The sequence below is a fragment of the Scyliorhinus canicula genome, chromosome 3 (assembly GCF_902713615.1).
Source record: "Scyliorhinus canicula chromosome 3, sScyCan1.1, whole genome shotgun sequence".
Lineage (NCBI taxonomy): Eukaryota > Metazoa > Chordata > Chondrichthyes > Carcharhiniformes > Scyliorhinidae > Scyliorhinus > Scyliorhinus canicula.
Window position 1 is genome coordinate 237,566,848 of NC_052148.1, and position 18,876 is coordinate 237,585,723.

An 18,876-nucleotide genomic window follows, 5' to 3' on the forward strand; every position below is an offset into this window, starting at 1 on the left:
GCCATGCTAACTTGCCCCTTAATTGAGAAAAAAAGAATTGGGTACTCTAAATTTATAAAGAAAAAAGGTTAAACGCATACAAACCTATAACAATCATGTAGTAACAAAAATGGACAAAACAAACTCAGCAGGTAATGGAAATGGTGGGTGGGATAGTGAAAGAAGGGTAATCGCAAATTAAACATGTTAAAATTACAAATCAACGTGCTATTCCTACATTACAAACACTGAAGTACATATGAACTTCATCATTTAAGTGCTTCATTAAGGATTTGAACTATATAATAATATTGAGTAGGCGAGAAGAGGGGTTTCAGCATCTGAAATAATTAATTGCAGGAAATAGGAATAAATCGCCAAAGCAGTTTTGTAGAATTAAATACTATACCTCGAGGTCCGCTAGCAACTACCGTCGCTGATGTTTTTGCACAAGACATTCGGGATCTGATGCATAGTAGTTTATTGATGCTCAATTCCTCATCTGCCAGGGTATATGAATAATAATTATGTACATTATTTTCATTAGACATTGTTGTAAGTTTAAGATTAAGGCCCAAGTCCTATTGGGAGACATCAACAATGTCTGCAGAAGAAATGAAAGGAATCAAGGAGGTGGTTAAAATCAGGAAGCAGTGATTAGATGACATTAATCTTGGGGTTTAAAAAGGTTTTAAATGTAGGAGGAAAAACAGACCAAGGGACATAACAAGTTCTACAGATTTGAGATCTGACAGAGCAAGTTTGATTAAGAAATGTTGTAGTTAAATTTGATCTCAATTAGGATTTTCAGAACATACATATATATTTGAAGTTTAGACAGATCAAAACTTGACTTTCAATAATTCTGTCGGCAATATTTTGCTGTAACTTGTAGATGGCCTAAGTAGGGTAGTCTTTTAAAGGATCGGTACAAACTCGATGGGCCAAATGGCCTCTTTCTGTACTGTAGAGATTCTATGGTTCTATGATTATTTGGCCAATTCTACTCGCTGTTAATGAAGTTTAAAACATCAAAAGTGACCATTTGGCCCATGATGTATGTGTGTGCTCTTTCCCAACACAATTCAAATTAATCCAATGAGCCTGCTATCCCCAGAGACCTATTTCACACCTCTCAGGGCTGGTCCTGATTTTCTGAAAATGTGAATCAAGTTTGACTTGTGGTTGCAATGCGGATGTGAAGGTTTAATTAGATGCGGAAATCAGAAAATTAATATTTCTAAAAACGTGGTTTGCCACTTGAACATTGTGTTAAGGGCCAGGGTTTAGAGAACTCCAAAGTATATCATGGAGTTCACCTGACCCACAACTTTTAATAGATTGTGGTATGGGGAGGACACGGCCCACTCTACAGGTGTGGTACAGCATAAATGGAAAAGTATTTTTTAAAGCAAAACAATGTTTATTCTATGAACTCAAGCTAACCTTTTTAAAACAAACAGTGAACATCTTAGCAACCATTAATTCAAATACAACCCTCAGAGAGTACCACACTAAGTAATGCTTACGCTGTCCTTTAAACATCCAGAAGACTTACAAAAACATAACCTTTAACAGAAGCACATTAGGTTTACATTCACTAATGAGAACATTTATAATTCTGAACTCACCAAATCATCAAGAGATAGTCTTTTGATGGCAGAGAGAACAGCAGTACACCTACTTGGTCTGGCTTCAGCTCCAACACTGAAAACGAAACTAAAACACACCATGCAGCAAACAGCCTAAAACGAAAGTAAAAAGCTGACAGACAGCCCTGCTCCACTCTCTGACATCACTGCAGTAATAAACACCCATTTCTTAAAGGTACTCTCACTACAGATATTTATATACACACCCATTTATAAACACCCATTTCTTAAAGTTACTCTCACATGACAATTGGGACTTACATACTTTGGCAAGACGAGGAGAAAGTATGTTGAGAAACTTATGGTATGTCATTAAATGGATTAGTAAAAGAAGCTTGACTTCTCACTCGGTGTGTTATCTTATTTCCCACCCATACTTTTTCATTATTTTTAGCTTGTTTAGAAACATTCATGATTATGGAGGAATGTGTTATTCTAGATATAATGGACAGGTGACTTGTGTTTGGACAGAACAGGGAACTGAACATGGTATTACAAAGCCTAGGGCAGAGGGGTTGCTGATGGGGCAAGGAAAGAACAAGAGGGAAACGCATAACAGACCTTTCCTTTGCTCTTTCCTATGTCACCTGTTTCCTCTGTCCTCGCTTATAAACTGTTAAATCAACATCTTTATTCACCTCTCATGATAGATGAACAACCTGAAACATGTTCTTTCTTCCCAGATGCCGTCCCACCTACCAAATATTGCCAATATTTTCTGTTTTTATTTCAGATTTCCAGCGTCCACAGTATTCTGGCCATGGGAACTTAATACTACCGGTGATAACATTTTCAGGAGGGGAATGGACAGGGTAAATAGTGAGAAACTGTTCCCTCTCAAGAGTATATCAAGAACTAGAGGGCACAGATTAAGACTAATGGGCAAAAGGAGTAGAAGTGATATGAGGAAATGTTTTTTTCACACAGAGAGTGATAGGTGTCTGCAACGAACTTCCTGAGAGGGCGAGCAAGGTATTCAAAAGGCTATTGGATTGCTATCTGAAAAGAAAGAATGTGCAAAGTTATAGGGATAAGACAGGGGAGTGGGACTAAGTTGAATGCTCTTACAGAGAGCCAGTGCAGACTAGATAGGCCCAATTGCCTCCTTCTGCAGTGTGAGATAGGAAGTGAGAGGTTGGGCGAGGAGTGGCAGCACGGGTGAAGGATTCTATCGAATGCTAGGGTATTCTCAGGGTCCCATGTGAAGGGGATGTCCAGCGATGAGACCTCTTAAAATGAATAGCTAGGATGCCACTAGAGTAGTTTTACATAAGTTAGTTTATTAAGGATAGAGACTAAGTATAGAAAGTATACTGGGCAATCATTATTAACCATTAAACCTGTATTTTAGGACATGGCAGTGATAATCATGTAAACTCTAGCTACAAGCAATGGCCACAATATATGATGGGATTTAGGCTAGCTAACATGCCCATGTTTTTGAGACACAGGTGATGTGTGGTGAGCAGATTACACAGTGGACGTAAACACGTTTTATCAGTAATCCCAATATCCTCTGAAACAATCCATGGAGTAAAGAGGATGCCAGTTCTGCTATCCTGTCCCTGATGAACAATAGGTGGGAAGGATGTTAGGATGGGGAAAACAACTTGAAATTGACATAAAACCTTTGATAAACTACAGGTGACAGGATGAGGCTCAATCATGGGTTGATCGCAATATTATTGGATAGGTTTGAACATGACAGCTTCAGGGATTGGATCGAGTCCAACTGGGGTGGGCTATTGATTTATGGAAATTATATAATTGATGTGTTTTTATCAGTGTTCAGCAGATCAATCTTGGTATTATCCAGATCCATCTCTCATGAACAAGAAACCAAGCTTGGGTTAATAAAGCCATCTTAACCAGGTTGTGTGTCTGCTCGGTTTATTAAGCTAAGGTCTAACAATGAGGGACGAGCCCCACGTTAAGGCTGGCTCAATACTCAGGCCTTAGAAAACGCTCCTATACCATGAAAACAAAATTAATAAATTTAAGAATTAAGAAGGAAAATGGTATAATTCTTAGTGTACACTACAAACTACGAACAATGAAGATTTGCGGAGAGTTCAGCATATTTTAGAACATCAGGGAAACAAGTCGGTCCTTGAAAACCGCCATCCCCTATTCAACCTCCCTTTATCTCTTAAACCCTTGAACGTGTTGTCTCCTCTCAAATCCATTTTGATATTTCTTGGAACTCCATGTCAGAATTCCTCCAATCAGGTGCTCACCCTTGCCACAGTACCAAAACAGCTCTTATCAAAGTCACAAATTACATCTTATGTGACTGCGACTAAGATTAACTTTTCTCCTCGTCCTTCTCGACCTGGCTGTAGCCTTTGACATGGTTAACCACACCATCCTCCTACATTGCCTCTCCATTGTCATCCATCTGGATTGGACTGCTCTCATGTGGTTCCATTCTTATCTATCTAACTATAGCCCGTCCGGAAGAAGGGGTTGGACCAGGAGTGGGGGATTTGACCAGGAGGTGGTGGTTCATCCAGGGGGTGGGGGGGGAGGGGTTGGCAGACTGGGAGGCGGGGTCGGATAGGACGGGGTGGGGTCGGATAAGATCAGATCGGGAGGGGACTGAGTCGCACAAGAAGGGGTTGGGTTGGAGAGGCCGGAGGTTTAAGGGGGATTTGATAAAAAAAACTTTTTACCCAGGGATTGGTGATGGTCTGGAATGCACTGTCTGGGAGGGTGGTAGAGGCGGGATGCCTCATATCCTTTAAAGTGTACCTGGATGAGCACTTAGGACGTCATAACATTCAAGTGCTTGGCAAGTGGGATCAGGTGGCCAGGTGTTTTTCATGCATAGGTGCAGACTCAATGGGCTGAAGGGCCTCTTCTGCACTGTATTATTGTGTGATTCTGTGTTTCTGTGATTCTGGGGCGGAATTCTCCAACCCCCCGCAGGGTCGGGGAATCGCCCGGGGCCGGCGTAAATCCCGCCCCCGCTGTGGCCGGAATTCTCTGCCACCCGGGAATCGGCGGGAGCGCGAATCACGCCCCACCGCGGCGATTCTCCGGCCCGCGATGGGCTGAAGTCCCGCCACTGTCAGGCCTCTCCCGCCGACGTGGTTTAAACCACCTCTGTGCCGGCGGGATTGGCGGCGCAAGTGGGCCCCCGGGGTCCTGGGGGGGACACGGGGCGATCGGACCCCGGGGGGGTGCCCCCACGGTGGCCTGGCCCGTGATCGGGGCCCACCGATCGGCGGGTGGGCCAGTGCCATGGGGCACTCTTTTTCTTCCGCCACCGCCACGGCCTCCACCATGGCGGAGGCGGAAGAGACCCTTTCCACCGCGCATGCGCCGGTGGGTGACATCAGCGGCCGCTGACGCTCCAGAGCATGCGCGGACTCACGCCGGCCGGCAAAGACCTTTCGGCCAGCCCCGACACCAGCCGGCATAGCGCCAAAGGCCGTTGCCGCTAGTCGGCGGAGCGGGAGCCACTCCGGCGCGGGCCTCGCCCCTAAAGGTGCGGAGAATTCCGCACCTTTGGTGAGGCCCGACGCCGGAGTGGTTGGTGCCACTCTGCTACGCCGGGACCCCCCCCCGCCCCGCCGGGTAGGGGAGAATTTCGCCCCTGTTCTTGAATCTAAGAAATTCTGGAAGATTAAAACCCATGCATCCATCATCTCTGGACCACTTTAAAAATTCTAAGTTGCTGGTCTTTGAATCTAAGGGATTGATTGACATTTAATCTAATTAATTTCTCCAATACTATTTATTTATTTGCACTGCAGTTTCACTCTTACATATAAAATTACTTATTGTATTTTCCCTCCCGCATTAAGAACTTGCTATCTGATTCAGCTTGTGCTGAAAAACGTTTCACACCATTACATTTGATTAATTTGGGAGAAAAATATTTTTGTTTGCCCAAACAGGAACTTTTAACTTTTCCAGAAGGTGTGTCCAGCTTCCCCAATGGATCAAGAAGCCTTTGGGCTGTCTAAACAAGAATAAAGTGCTCAATGCCCATAAATTAAAACAAACAAGAAACTCAAACACGAGTTACCAAACTATTGTAAAATAATTTAAACACCACCTGACAATTCCTGAACCACTGCACTGGTTGGAGAATGAAGATGACAGAAGATGAGACCTGACGTGAAATTCCAGATAATTATTTCACCATCATAACTTGAGGTGGCCAGCAGATTAGGAGCACACAGGGCGACGGACAAAATATCATCTTTGTGGCCATTTTCCTGCATTTATTTAAAGAATATAAATCATTTAAAACACTTGTACAGATTGGGAAATTAGAACAGTTTAAACAAAATCTATTATATTAAAGCTGAATTGTCCAATGTGTAAGCGTGAAGGGCTTTTTGGCAAATGTAGTCAATGTATACGCACTATCAACATAAACATATCTTCCATATTCATCATAGGAGAAGTTATCATGAGTGGTGCACTATTGCATATCAGCGGAGGTTCTTCTCAACCTTGCCCCTCGCCTGAGGTGTGGTGATCCTCAGGTTAAAATCACCAAACGTTAGCTCTTCCCCTCAAAGTGAAAAGCAACCTATGGTCATCAAGGATTATGGCGACTTTGGGCAGCACGGCGGCGCAGCGGATAGCACTGCTGTCTCACAGCGCCGAGGTCCCAGGTTCGATCCCAGCTCTGGGTCACTGACCATGAGGAGTTTTCACCCCCACAACCCAAAGATGTGCAGGGTAGGTGGATTGGTCATGCTAAATTGCCCCTTAATTGGAAACAAATAAATTGGGTTCTCTAAATTTATTTTAAAAAAGGATTATGGCGACTTTACCTAAAGCCCATCATATAAATACCACACATCACAGCTCATCAGGACAGCAAGTTGGCAGACTGCACAAATGGCAGACAATTTATTTTGTGTGGCAAGTCAAAATCTGTTAAGGTGATTAATATCTATGATGCGTATATCATATTATGTCAGATTTACAAATGTTACCATTAGCGGTGTTATAAATTTCTGGTCTGTTTTGTTCCCTTGGATATAGTTACATTGTTTCCTCAAAACATGGTTCTCCAAAAGAATCTTAGGAGCACCCCCGTGACCTGAACTGGGGATTATGTTTTCTGCATGTGCCTTTCTCGTCTGTTCAATGGCAGACCCAGAAACACAGAGGCCAGGAACTATTGAGCAACATCATTTCAGACAGGCTGTGAACATTCAAACTAACTGTCAATGCAAATTCCAGTTACACAATACTCGATCGACATTCTAAAAGCTAGTCCATCCATCTCCTTATCGCTTACATAAATTAAATGTCTGCTGTCTTACGGTTTTATTTTTTCTTTACATCTGTACAAATACATTTTTTGATAAAGCACTACACTTCAATATAACTGGAGTGTACACACACACACTCTTGCAGGATATTTATGTAGTGCTTCTTTTTAACTAAAACATTCTTTTACAAAAGCATAAACTTTAAACACAAAAGTCACATCTTCTGTCCCTTTCGCCAGCAACAAATTGGTTGGGTGGTTCTGCAAATTCACTTTGGTCCAGAGAGGAATGCTGGCTCAGGTATCTCTGTTGGTTTGCTTGGAAATGGAAAGTTTTGCAGTTCCATTCGTTTCTGTTGAGTTTCAGAATTTGCATTAAGTCAGGTTTCACCAACTGGAGCAGATGTTCCCCAGAAATCTTCCACAGTGACTTCCCTGTAAATTTGATTCTTTGAGTTTGATTTTTCTAATTTGGTCAGCGTGTCTCTTCCAGATCCCACAGGAAGATTCAGCATCATAGTTTAGTGGTCCTCAATGCTTAATGATTTTCCACATGTACCATTTTGGTGTTTCTCAGTCATTTCTGACCCAAACTGACTGATCCAGATTAAATTTACAAGCTGGTTTACTTGTGTCATATGATCTTTTCTGATTGCATTGCTTTGAACCAATCTTTACTTTCAAATCCAGGCACTGTAAATCTATCCTGGTACACAGTTGTCTTCCAAACATCAGGTCAGCAGGAGATAAGCTTGTTGTTGAATGTGGAGTGTTGCAATACATCATTAAAATGTTCTTCAACTTCAACTTCCAATCTGTTTGCTTCCTCCCTTCAATATGGTCATTTTGAATGCCTGGACAAAATGCTCTGCTTAACCATTTGAGATGGCTGGTGAGGCGAAATGAACATCTGATTGATCGCACTGCTTTTCGGGAATGTTTGAAATTCACATATATGTGAACTGTGTGCCATTGTCAGACACAATCTGCTCCTGCAATCCAAAAGTAGTCTCGGTGAGCGTCAAAGGTATTTGTTGAAGTAGTCAACTTCCTGAGAATAACTTGAGGCCACTTTGTGTGGGCATCTACCACAATCAAGAATATATGTCCAAAAATGGTCCAGCAATGTCCACATGAAGCCTCTCCCATGGGCGGTCAGGCCAAGCCACGGATGCCATGGGGCAGGTGCAGGACAGGACCAAACTGGAAATTAACTTATACCATAAGACATAGGAGCAGAATTAGGCCACTCAACCCAGCAAGTCTGCTCCATCATTCAATCATGGCTGATATTTTTCTCATCCCCATTCTCCTGCCTTCTCCCCATAACTCCTGATTCCCTTATCCCTTATTAACCAAGAACCTATCTATCTCTGTCTTAAAGACACTCAGTGATTTGGCCTCCACAGCCTTCTGCGGCAAAGAGTTCCACAGATTGCTGCAATTATTCACAAGTCCCAAAAATGAATGAAGGTCGTTAACATTTTTGGCTGTAGTGCATTCAACACTGTCTCCACCTTTCTGGATGAGATTGAGAGGCCAGTTTCATCGACCACGTGTCCCAGATACTCCATTGAGGGTTTCAGGAATTAATATTTGGATTTATTACACCAGATGCTGCATATTTCCAGTCTATGCAGGACCCTGTCTAGGTTCTCTAAATGAGTTGGGTGTTTTTTTACCGGTGATGAGTATATTGCGTTGGAAACTGATTCTCTGTAGCAATAATAATAATAATCTTTTTATTGTCACAAGTAGACTTACATTAACACTGCAATGACGTTACTGTGAAAAGCCCCTCATCACCACATTGCGGTGCCTGTTCAGGTACACAGAGGGAGAATTCAGAATTCTCAGCTGGTACGGGAATTGAACCCACGCTCCTGGCCTTGTTCTGCATTACAAACCAGCTGTCTAGCCCACTGAGCTAAACCAGCCCTATAGAAACAAATGCTCCAGTGTCAAAGGAATGTCAATGTCAATTTTTAGTCCTTCATCTAGTTTCAGATCAGACTGAATGCAATTCAATTGCTCTTCTGCATTGTCACTGTTAGGTTCACTTTCTGTCTTGTCTGGACTCACATTACTTTTCTTTTTTTTTCCAAATAATCCGTCTTTAAACTGCCTGTTTATTTACATGCGCGACTTGTCTGTGCTTTTCATGATGCCCTTTTCCAGGCAGTACTGCTTTACTGTGATCAGCCTTAGATCTACAAGCACATTGTATATGTCCTTTTTTCCACAATTGAGATAATCAACGGTTTTCCACTTACAAGTCCTTTTCCATTACAGTAACATGTTTTGAAGTAAGTATTTCCTGGATTCACTACTTTAATTTCAGCATTGTTTGAATTCACTATCAAATCTCCAGTTTGTTTCTCTGCCATTTCTATTCTTTGTGCAATCTATGCTGAATTCTTTCATTTCTTAATTCACAAATCAAGTGATCACGCAAATCTTCTTTCAGATAATCTTTAATATCACAATGTTCTGGTGGCACAGCGGTGCAGTGATTAGCACTGCTGCCTCATGGCACCAAGGGTTCGATCCCGGCCCCGGGTCACTATCAGTATGGGGACTGCACATTCTCCCAGTGTCTGTGTGGGTCTCACCCCCACAACCCAAAGATGTGCAGGCTAGGTGGATTGGCCACGCTAAATTGCCGCTTAATGGAAAAAATATATTTTTAAAATATCACAATGTTCCACTAATTTTCTCAACCCAGCAAGGAACAGGGTAATTGATTCTCCCTCGTATTGTTCTCTTCGGTGCAACTTGAATCCCTCTGGGATCAAAGTGCTTTTTCAAAATGTCCGTAAGCTCTTTAAAGCTTGTCAGGGGCAATAATTTTTTCAGTAAATTAAGTTTTTCATTCCGATGGCTATAACAAACACCGAGGCTTGCTTTTCCTCTTCAATCTCATTCAAAAAACTGTTCCATTTACTGAACATAAACTACCAGATTCATAATAGCTGGATCAAAAGCCCCTAATAATGAAAGATCCCATCCTCATCGCCATTTTAAGTCTTCTGTCACTTCTTAGCAACTAATACAAACATACACACAGGGGCATCTGCTTCAGAGATAAGCTTTATTCTTTCCCTCCAAATAAGGATGCTATCTGGGACTTTGTTTTTAGCATACCCTACTGACTGGTAATCCTAAATACACATCTTTTTTAACGAAAATATTCTTTTAGAGAAGCATACACTTTAGACACAAACTTTATAATAATTCAATGACAAAATAATTTTCCTGAAAAATAATTAAAATGTGACCGTCAAGTTTTTAAGGGTATGATAATTGTAGCATCATTGAAACATTTGCAATGTGATTGTTGTAGTGGAATATCAGTGGTTACTAATTCAATGTAATATTTAACAAAGTTATTCATCAGGTATTTTCAGCAATATTGCAGTGGTGTGTTGATTTGAAAATGTTCTATTTTTGTAAGTGTGGGATCACAATTCACAAGATAAATGGAGTTAATTTGGTTCCACAATTTTGGCTACTTGTAAAATTCCCTTAAATGCTGCAAAGTATTTTACAGGTGCTAGCAGAAGAAGACACAAATAAATAAAAACTGTTAATGCTATAACATTCAGAATTATATGGAACAACTGTGCAGCCAGTTCTTACTGCATCATCTGTCCAGTGGAGTAATGGATATTGAGTATCACATAGGTCATCCTGAATGTCCTGTAAAGAAAGTATCAATAGGGTCAGAGAAGAAACAGTTCAAACAATTTGTAAAGAGAAGACCTGCTGTAGCCTATATCAAGTCTACTGCAGTCTCCTTTGTCTTTTGATCGTACACTTTATTTTGCTTAGATGATTTGTCTGCACAAATATATATAAACGTTAAAAGAAAGCACCATTACAACTCTGCCAACATGGGCTTGATCGATTGAATGGACTCCGTCTGTGCTGTAAATGACTCTTATTTGTACGTACCGGGAAAACATTGATCCTTTTGTCCCAGCCAACAGATATGATAAATCTTTGAAAATCAGAGAGACAGAGAAGGGGAAATATACTGGTTAGGAACTGAAGACTTTCCCTATTGCTCAAATAGACTTGAAGATGTATCAAACACATACCCATTTTTGTATATTTCAGCATAAATGCAGTCACTGACTTCTTCGGTTTTATCCCCAGCTGAAAGGTCAGGTTATTAAATCAGTTAATGGGTGCCTGATGTGTTAAGTTAGATAAAGTAGTACTGCATTAATTAGCCACATTACCTTGTCTCAGGATTTGAATGCATTGTCTGTTCTGATAGTTCCATTTCTTCACATATCCATCTCTGCCACCCGTTATCAGCCTGGAAACAAATTAGTCGTGTGACTCTTAAAATTTGTTAATGGCAATTCACGCACATCAAATAACTGATCTATTATAATAACTCAATGGGCAATGTGTAAATCATTAAACAATGCTCACAAACATTTGACTGGGGTGACATCTTGTTCAGAGAATGCTGAATATGTTTGCATTTGGCACCAGCCATCAATCAACATAGCATCAATGAGTGAACGCTTTATTAGATTAATTGAAAATGACTGCAATAACTATTGATATTCCGCAGGAATTTCCACTTCATTTTTCTGTGTGTATAATGTTTTATGGTATCTAATGTACTTTTTGTTTTACATACTGACTATCCTTTTAAGATATTATAATTTTATGACAGTATATATTTTACTGCGTAATTCCACAGAAACTTATTCCATCTGAAAGGGATGAGAACACCATGTATGTTAACGGAAGTCCTGTGAAATATTGATGGCATGAAATGTACTCTGTATCAAAAATATTGCTGTATTAAGAGTTCATCAGAGAATGAAAGAAAGGACAGGGTGAGGTCCAGCTCATAACCAGCCGATCAGAGGCACAGCTCTCTGAAGAACAGCCTCCCCGTACCAGCCTCCCCGAACAGGCACCGGAATGTGGCGATTAGGGGCTTTTCACAGTAACTTTATTTGAAGCCTACTTGTGACAATAAGTGATTTTCATTCAACAGGGGGCAGGGTTCTCCACCTTGGGATGCCCGGAATGTGTTCCCTGATGGGATGGAGAATTAGGTGTCGAGGGAAAATCGGGATCGCACCAGGCGGCGACCCAAATGCAATGCTCCATCCCCCGCTGGCGATGTGAACGAGGTCCACGATGCACACTGGCAGGGGAATGTAAATAAATAAAAGAGAGATAAATGCTGTGAAATCACATGCTTAAGTGTTTGGAATGCACTTGCACCTCTTTGATGTGGCCAATGTTTACAAACATTGGGGTTTCACCACTTATGCCATTGAACCGTGAAAGGATATAAATGGATCAAAGCTGCAGATGGTTTGTAAAAGCTGTCAATCACAGATCACTACTGGAAAGCTATGAATGGCTTGCAACTAATGGATCTGTGTGAACCAGACGCAGATCACAACTTCTCTCCTTGGAGGAATGGACACGTGGAGCTGCAAGGTAGGTATTACAGCTATAATACTTCTCACTGTCCCAGTCCAGACTGCCCTCCAACTTCCAGGCAAGGGTCCCTTTCCTGAGGAAGAGAGTGCTGTGTGTGGGAGGGGTGGGGGCTGGGGAGGGGGAAGGCTGTGGAAGGGGTTCCTTTAGGCAGGGGTCCTGGTGGGTGCTCCCTATTACAGGGGTCCCTTTGCGGGGGGGGGGGGGGGGTACCTATTTCAGGGGTCCCTAGGGGATCCCCCTATTACAAGGGTCCTGGAGGTCACAGATTATACGGTCCCGGCGGAGGGGGGTCCCCCCTATTACAGGGATCCATGAGGTTCCCCTATTACAGGGGTCCTGGGGGGGGGGTTCCCCCATTACAGGTGTCCAGGAGGGGTTCCACTATTACAGGGTCCCTTTGGGCACCCCCTATTACATGGGTCCCAGGGGAGTCCCCCTATTATATGGGTCTTATGGGAGGTTCCCCTATTCCAGGAGTCTCTGGGGGGGTCACCCTTTTACAGGGGTCATGGGGTTCCCCTTATTACAGGGGCCACTGGGGGGGGGGTCCCCCTATGTTGAGTCCGTGGTGTCCCTGTATTGCAGAAAGTCCCTGGGGGTGCAGGTCTTGTCACCGCATACTTGAATGTGGGGGAGGGCAACTGGGAAATCCGGGAGTGGAGGGCTGCTGTGCTGTGGGGGAGGGGGGCAATTTGCTGTGCGGTAGGAGGGGGTGCTCGCCGATTTGCAGGGGTGGGGGGACAACCATGGGACCTCGATATCAGGCTGCCTGCTCAAGATGGCAGCCCGATTGCCGGATTCCCTGGGAATCCCTCATATTCCACGCCATGCATAAATTTGCAATGCGTGGAACACTGAATTGTGGATCATAAAACTGGTGCAGTTCAGCTCCAGTGGGAGAGCATAATCTCCCAAATGGTGAATCCTGCCCAGGATCTTTCGTTGCCACAGTGTTTTCTCTTAAAATTTGTTAATGGCTTTTTAAACAATACTATTTTCAGGAGAGCCATGATGTGGAGATGCCGGCGTTGGACTGGTGTGAGCACAGTAAGAAGTCTTACAACACCAGGTTAAGGTCCAACAGGTTTGTTTCAAACACTAGCTTTCGGAGCACTGCTCCTTCCTCACGTGAGGAACCTGAGGAAGGAGCAGTGCTCCGAAAGCTAGTGTTTGAAACAAATCTGTTGTGCTTTAACCTGGTGTTGTAAGACATCTTACGATTTTCAGGAGAGGTTGGGTAGCATCAATATCAGAAATGAATAGGCCTGCTTTTAAATTCTTTTTTTTAAATATAAATTTAGAGTACTCAATTAATTTTTTTCCAATTAAGTGTGTTCAATCCACCTACCTTGCACATTGTTGGGTTGTGGGGACGAAACCTACGCAAGCACGGGGAGAATGTGCAAACTCCACATGGACAGTGACCCAGAGCCGGGATCGAACCTGGGACCTCGACGCCGTGAGGCAGCAGGGCTAACCACCGCGCCACCGTGCTGCCCTTGCTTTTAAATTCTGTGATGGAACTATCACTTCACCAGACACATGTTTCCGATGTGAATCTAGGCTTTAATCGACTTACTTCAGAGCCAGCCTGTTACCTGTCGATGAACTCGTAGTGACCCAGGCTGACTCTGGACACGGGTACTTATACAGCTGCACTAGGGGGAGGAGTCGTGGACGAAACCAAGGGTGGAGCCCAGTACAAGTTCCTAGGTGCTCCCAGCGCTACTCCCCCTAGTGGTAGGACAGTGCTACTATGCTTACAACAACAGTGTGACTTACGTATATATTAACATATATTACATTCACCACATTCGCCCCCTTCAAAAAAAAGTCCGACGGGGGTGGTGGTCTAGTCTATAAAGTCAGTCTGTCCGGCGGTTGAATTGTCCGCTGAGATCTGCGGAGCACCGGGGTTGCAGCCTCTTGCGGTGGCTGGATGGGTGTGGTGTGCTGATGTACGATGGGAGACTCCCGAGAGGGTTGTATCCGAGCTTCATACTCCCCTGGTTCGACCGGGGACTGGGGGCGCTGGGGGCTGGCCGGCGCGGGGGTGCGGAACTGGTGGAGCGAGCTCGTGGGCTCGGGAGCGCAAGGCGGCGGCAGCATGGGGTGTGGGGTGAGAGATCCTTCTGTGGGGGTAGGGGGGCGCTGGATCCGGCAGGTGCCAGATCCCGGAGAGATACTGTGTCCTGACGGCCGTCAGGGAACTCGACAAATGCGTACTGGGGGTTGGAGTGGAGCAGGCGCACCTTCTCAACAAGGGGGTCGGTTTTGTGCGCCCTGACGTGTTTCCTCAGGAGTACGGGGCCCGGCGTCCTCAGCCATGCCAGAAGTGAGACCCCCGTGGTAGTGCCCCTGGAAAAAATGAAGAGCCTCTCGTGAGGGGTCTGGTTGGTCGCCGTGCACAAAAGGGACCTAATAGTGTGGAGCGCGTCTGGGAGGACTTCCTGCCACTGGGAGACTTGGAGCTTTCTAGACCGGAGGGTCAGTAGGACGGTCTTCCAGACCGTCGCGTTCTCCCTTTCCACCTGCCCTTTCCCCCTGGGGTTGTAGCTGGTAGTCCTGCTCGAGGCAATGCCCTTTTCGAGCAGGTACTGACGCAGCTCGTCGCTCATGAAGGACGAACCCCGGTCGCTGTGTACGTAGCTGGGGAAACCAAACAGGGTGAAGATGCTATGCAGGGCCCTAATGACTGTGTGGGAGGTCATGTCGGGGCACGGGTTAGCGAATGGAAAGCGGGAGAACTCGCCTACGATGTTTAAGAAGTAAACGTTCTTGTTGGTTGAGGGGAGTGGTCCTTTGAAATCAATCGCGAGGCGTTCAAAGGGCCTAGAAGCCTTGACCAGGTGGGCCTGTCTGGTCTATAGAAGTGCGGTTTGCACTCCGCACAGATCGGGCCGTCCCTGGTGACCGCTTTTACCTCCTCATTGGAGAAAGGCAGGTTTCGGACCCTGATGTAGTGGGCGAGCCGGGTGACCCCCGGGTGGCAGAGGTCATTGTGGATGCTTTTTAATCGGTCAATCTGCACGCTGGCGTATGTCCCGCGGGATAGGGCATCCGGAGGCTCGTTGAGCTTCCCGGGTCGATATTTGATCGTAATTGTAGGTGGTGAGTTCAATCCTCCACCTCAGGATTTTATCGTTTTTTATTTTGCCCCTTTGCGAGTTGTCGAACATGAAGGCAACCGATTTTTGGTTGGTGATGAGGGTGACCCTCCTACCTGCGAGGTAGTGCCTCCAGTGACGGATAGCCTCCACAATGGCTTGTGCTTCTTTCTCGATTGAAGAGTGTCGGAGTTCTGAAGCGGAGAGGGTACGGGAGAAAAATGCAACTGGTCTCCCTGTCTGATTTAACGTGGCTGCAAGAGCTACCTCTGAGGCGTCGCTCTCAACCTGAAATGGGGTGGATTCATCCACCGCCTGCATGGCCGCTTTGGCGATGTCCTCCTTGATGCCGTCGAAGGCCTGGCGTGCCTCGGCTGACAGGGGAAATCGTGTGGCCCTAAAGAGTGGGCGGGCTTTGTCCGCATATTGAGGGACCCACTGGGCGTAGTAGGAAAAAAATCCCAAGCACCGTTTGAGGGCCTTGGGACAATGGGGAGTTCTAAGAGCATTCGGTCCGGGTCGGGGCCCAGGACTCCGTTTTCCATGACATAGCCGAGGATGGCTAGTCTGGATGTGCGGAAAACGCATTTCTCCTTGTTGTAAGTGAGATTCAGTTTCTGTGCCGTCTGGAGAAAACGGTGGAGGTTGGCGTCGTGGTCCTGCTGGTCATAGCCGCAGATGGTGACATTGTCCAAGTACGGAAATGTGGCCTGCAGCCCGTACTGGTCCACCATTCGGTCCATTGCTTGTTGGAACACCGAGACCCCATTGGTGACGCCGAAAGGGACCCGGAGGAAATGGAAGAGGCGGCCATCGGCCTCGAATGCCGTGTAGTGGCAGTCCTCCGGGCAGATTGGGAGCTGGTGGTATACAGACTTCAGATCCACCGTGGAAAAGAGCCAGTACTGGGCGATCTGGTTTACCATGTCTGCAATCCTGGGGAGGGGATACGCGTTGAGGAGCGTAAATCTATTTATAGTCTGACTGTAGTCGACCACCATACGGAATTTTTCCCCGGTCTTAACGACCACCACTTGAGCTCTCCAGGGACTATTGCTGGCCTCTATAACTCCCTCACTGAGTAGCCTTCGGACCTCTGCTCTGACAAATACCCTATCCTGCAGGCTATACTGCCTGCTACGAGTGGCTATGGGTTTACAGTCCTTAGTGAGATTGGCAAAGAGAGGCGGGGGGGGATTCGCAGCGTAGCGAGGCTGCAGATCGTGAGTGGGGGCAGGGGCCCTCTGAAGCTGAGGGTGAGGCTCTTGAGGTTGCATTGAAAGTCTAGGCCAAATAAGAGTGGCGCGCAGAGGTCGGGAAAAACGTAGAGTTTGAACTTCGAGTAACTAGTGCCTCGGATTGTGAGTGTCACGGCGGTGCGCCCATGGATCTGGACCGAGTGGGAGCCTGAAGTGAGCGCGATAGTTTGCTGCGCGGGGAAAACGGGGAGCGAACAGCGTCTTACCAGGTCTGGGTGTATGAAGCTCTCTGTGCTCCCCGAGTCGAAGAGGCATTGCGTTTTGTACCTGTTGATATGGACCTCTGCCATCGAGTTTCGTAGATTCTTTGGTCGTGATTGGTCCAGGGTGACCGCGCTGAGTTGCGGGTAGTCGGCGGCTCGATCAGCTGTGCTGGAGTGGCCCCGTGATGACTGCCCTCTGAGTTCATAGTTTAGTTCGAATTCCTCCGCTGAGTTGTCCGAGCGCGGAGATGCCGATCGGGCCCGTGGATCGCACGTGGTGGGCTGGCGAGGAAGGTGGCGTCAGAGATGGCGGCCCCCATGAGTCGCACGTGGCGGGCGGCGAGGAAGATGGCGTCCAAGATGGCGGCTCCCATGAGTCACACGTGGCTGGCCGCGTGGTGGAGGTTTTCCAAGATGGCGGCCCCATGAATCGCACGTGGCTGGAGGGGGCGGAGTCGGGGCATAGGCCGCAGCGTTTCGGGCCCCGCGGGGCTGAGAGTGCGGGGAGCGGTTACTGCGAGTCGCTGGGGAGTTGGAAGCTGGGGCCCTTTTTGCGAGGCACACTCTTGCGTAGTGCCCTTTTCGCCCGCAGCTGCTGCAGGACGCATTGCGGGCCGGGCAGTGCTGCCGTGGGTGCTGGTTCTGGCCGCAGAAATGGCAGGCTGGAGCAGCATCGTGGCTGGCTGGAGCAGCATAGTGGCTGGCTGGGGCAGCATGGTGGCTGGGCGGCCGCGTAGCACAGGCCTGGGGGAGTCGCTGGTCGGGGGTCGCGGGGTCCGCGGGGAACGAGTTAAGGCTGCGGAAGGAGACCTCCATCGTGGTCGCAGCTTCCACAGTCGTTTCTAAGTCCTGGGCCCCCTTTTCCAGCAGTCGTTGGCGCACATAGTTAGACCTGAGGCCCGCTACAAAAACATCGCGTACTGCCAATTCCCTGTGTTCAGCCGCGGTAACCGCTTGGTAATTGCAGTCATTGGACAAATTGTTAAGTTCTCTTAGGAATTCGGCGAGTGATTCCGTAGGCCGCTGACGGCGAGTTGTAAACACATGGCGAGCGTAAACTTCATTAATGGGCCTTACATACAATTTTTCAAGAACTGCTAGCGCCGCAGTATATGAACTGGCCGTGTTTAGTTGCGTTGAGATTCTATTGCTCATCCTCGCGTGCAGTAGACTCAGCTTCTGATCATCTGTAGTTTCGGCTGTGTTTGCTTCGGCCAGGTAGGCCTTGAAGCACCGGATCCAGTGGGAGAAGATTTCTTTAGCCTCTGCATCCTGCGGGTTGAGTTCCAGGCGTCCAGGCTTGAGGGCCGATTCCATAATCGATCTTACTGTTCTTAAGTCGATTAAATTGATGGAACCATCAATTCACCAGACACGTGTTTCCGATGTGAATCCAGGCTTTAATCGACTTACTTCAGAGCCAGCCTGTTACCTGTCGATGAACTCGTAGTGACCCAGGCTGACTCTGGACACGGGTACTTATACAGCTGCACTAGGGGGAGGAGTCGTGGACGAAACCAAGGGTGGAGCCCAGTACAAGTTCCTAGGTGCTCCCAGCGCTACTCCCCCTAGTGGTAGGACAGTGCTACTATGCTTACAACAACAGTGTGACTTACGTATATATTAACATATATTACATTCACCACATTCGCCCCCTTCAAAAAAAAGTCCGACGGGGGTGGTGGTCTAGTCTATAAAGTCAGTCTGTCCGGCGGTTGAATTGTCCGCTGAGATCTGCGGAGCACCGGGGTTGCAGCCTCTTGCGGTGGCTGGATGGGTGTGGTGTGCTGATGTACGATGGGAGACTCCCGAGAGGGTTGTATCCGAGCTTCATACTCCCCTGGTTCGACCGGGGACTGGGGGCGCTGGGGGCTGGCCGGCGCGGGGGTGCGGAACTGGTGGAGCGAGCTCGTGGGCTCGGGAGCGCAAGGCGGCGGCAGCATGTGGTGTGGGGTG

General features: G+C 46.5%; 1 protein-coding gene across 1 annotated transcript in view; it reads right to left on the reverse strand.

Annotated features, from left to right (window-relative positions):
- The window catches only part of LOC119963375 (WD repeat-containing protein 49-like), a 138,262-nt gene that overhangs the window by 43,451 nt on the left and 75,935 nt on the right, over positions 1-18,876 (reverse strand). The window contains exons 15-20 of the mRNA XM_038792411.1: positions 11,115-11,194; positions 10,971-11,028; positions 10,825-10,870; positions 10,510-10,569; positions 5,695-5,857; positions 389-481 (exon numbers count right to left, since the gene is read on the reverse strand). Coding sequence (XP_038648339.1) covers positions 389-481; positions 5,695-5,857; positions 10,510-10,569; positions 10,825-10,870; positions 10,971-11,028; positions 11,115-11,194 — 500 coding nt within the window. The remainder of the gene's footprint in view (positions 1-388; positions 482-5,694; positions 5,858-10,509; positions 10,570-10,824; positions 10,871-10,970; positions 11,029-11,114; positions 11,195-18,876) is intronic.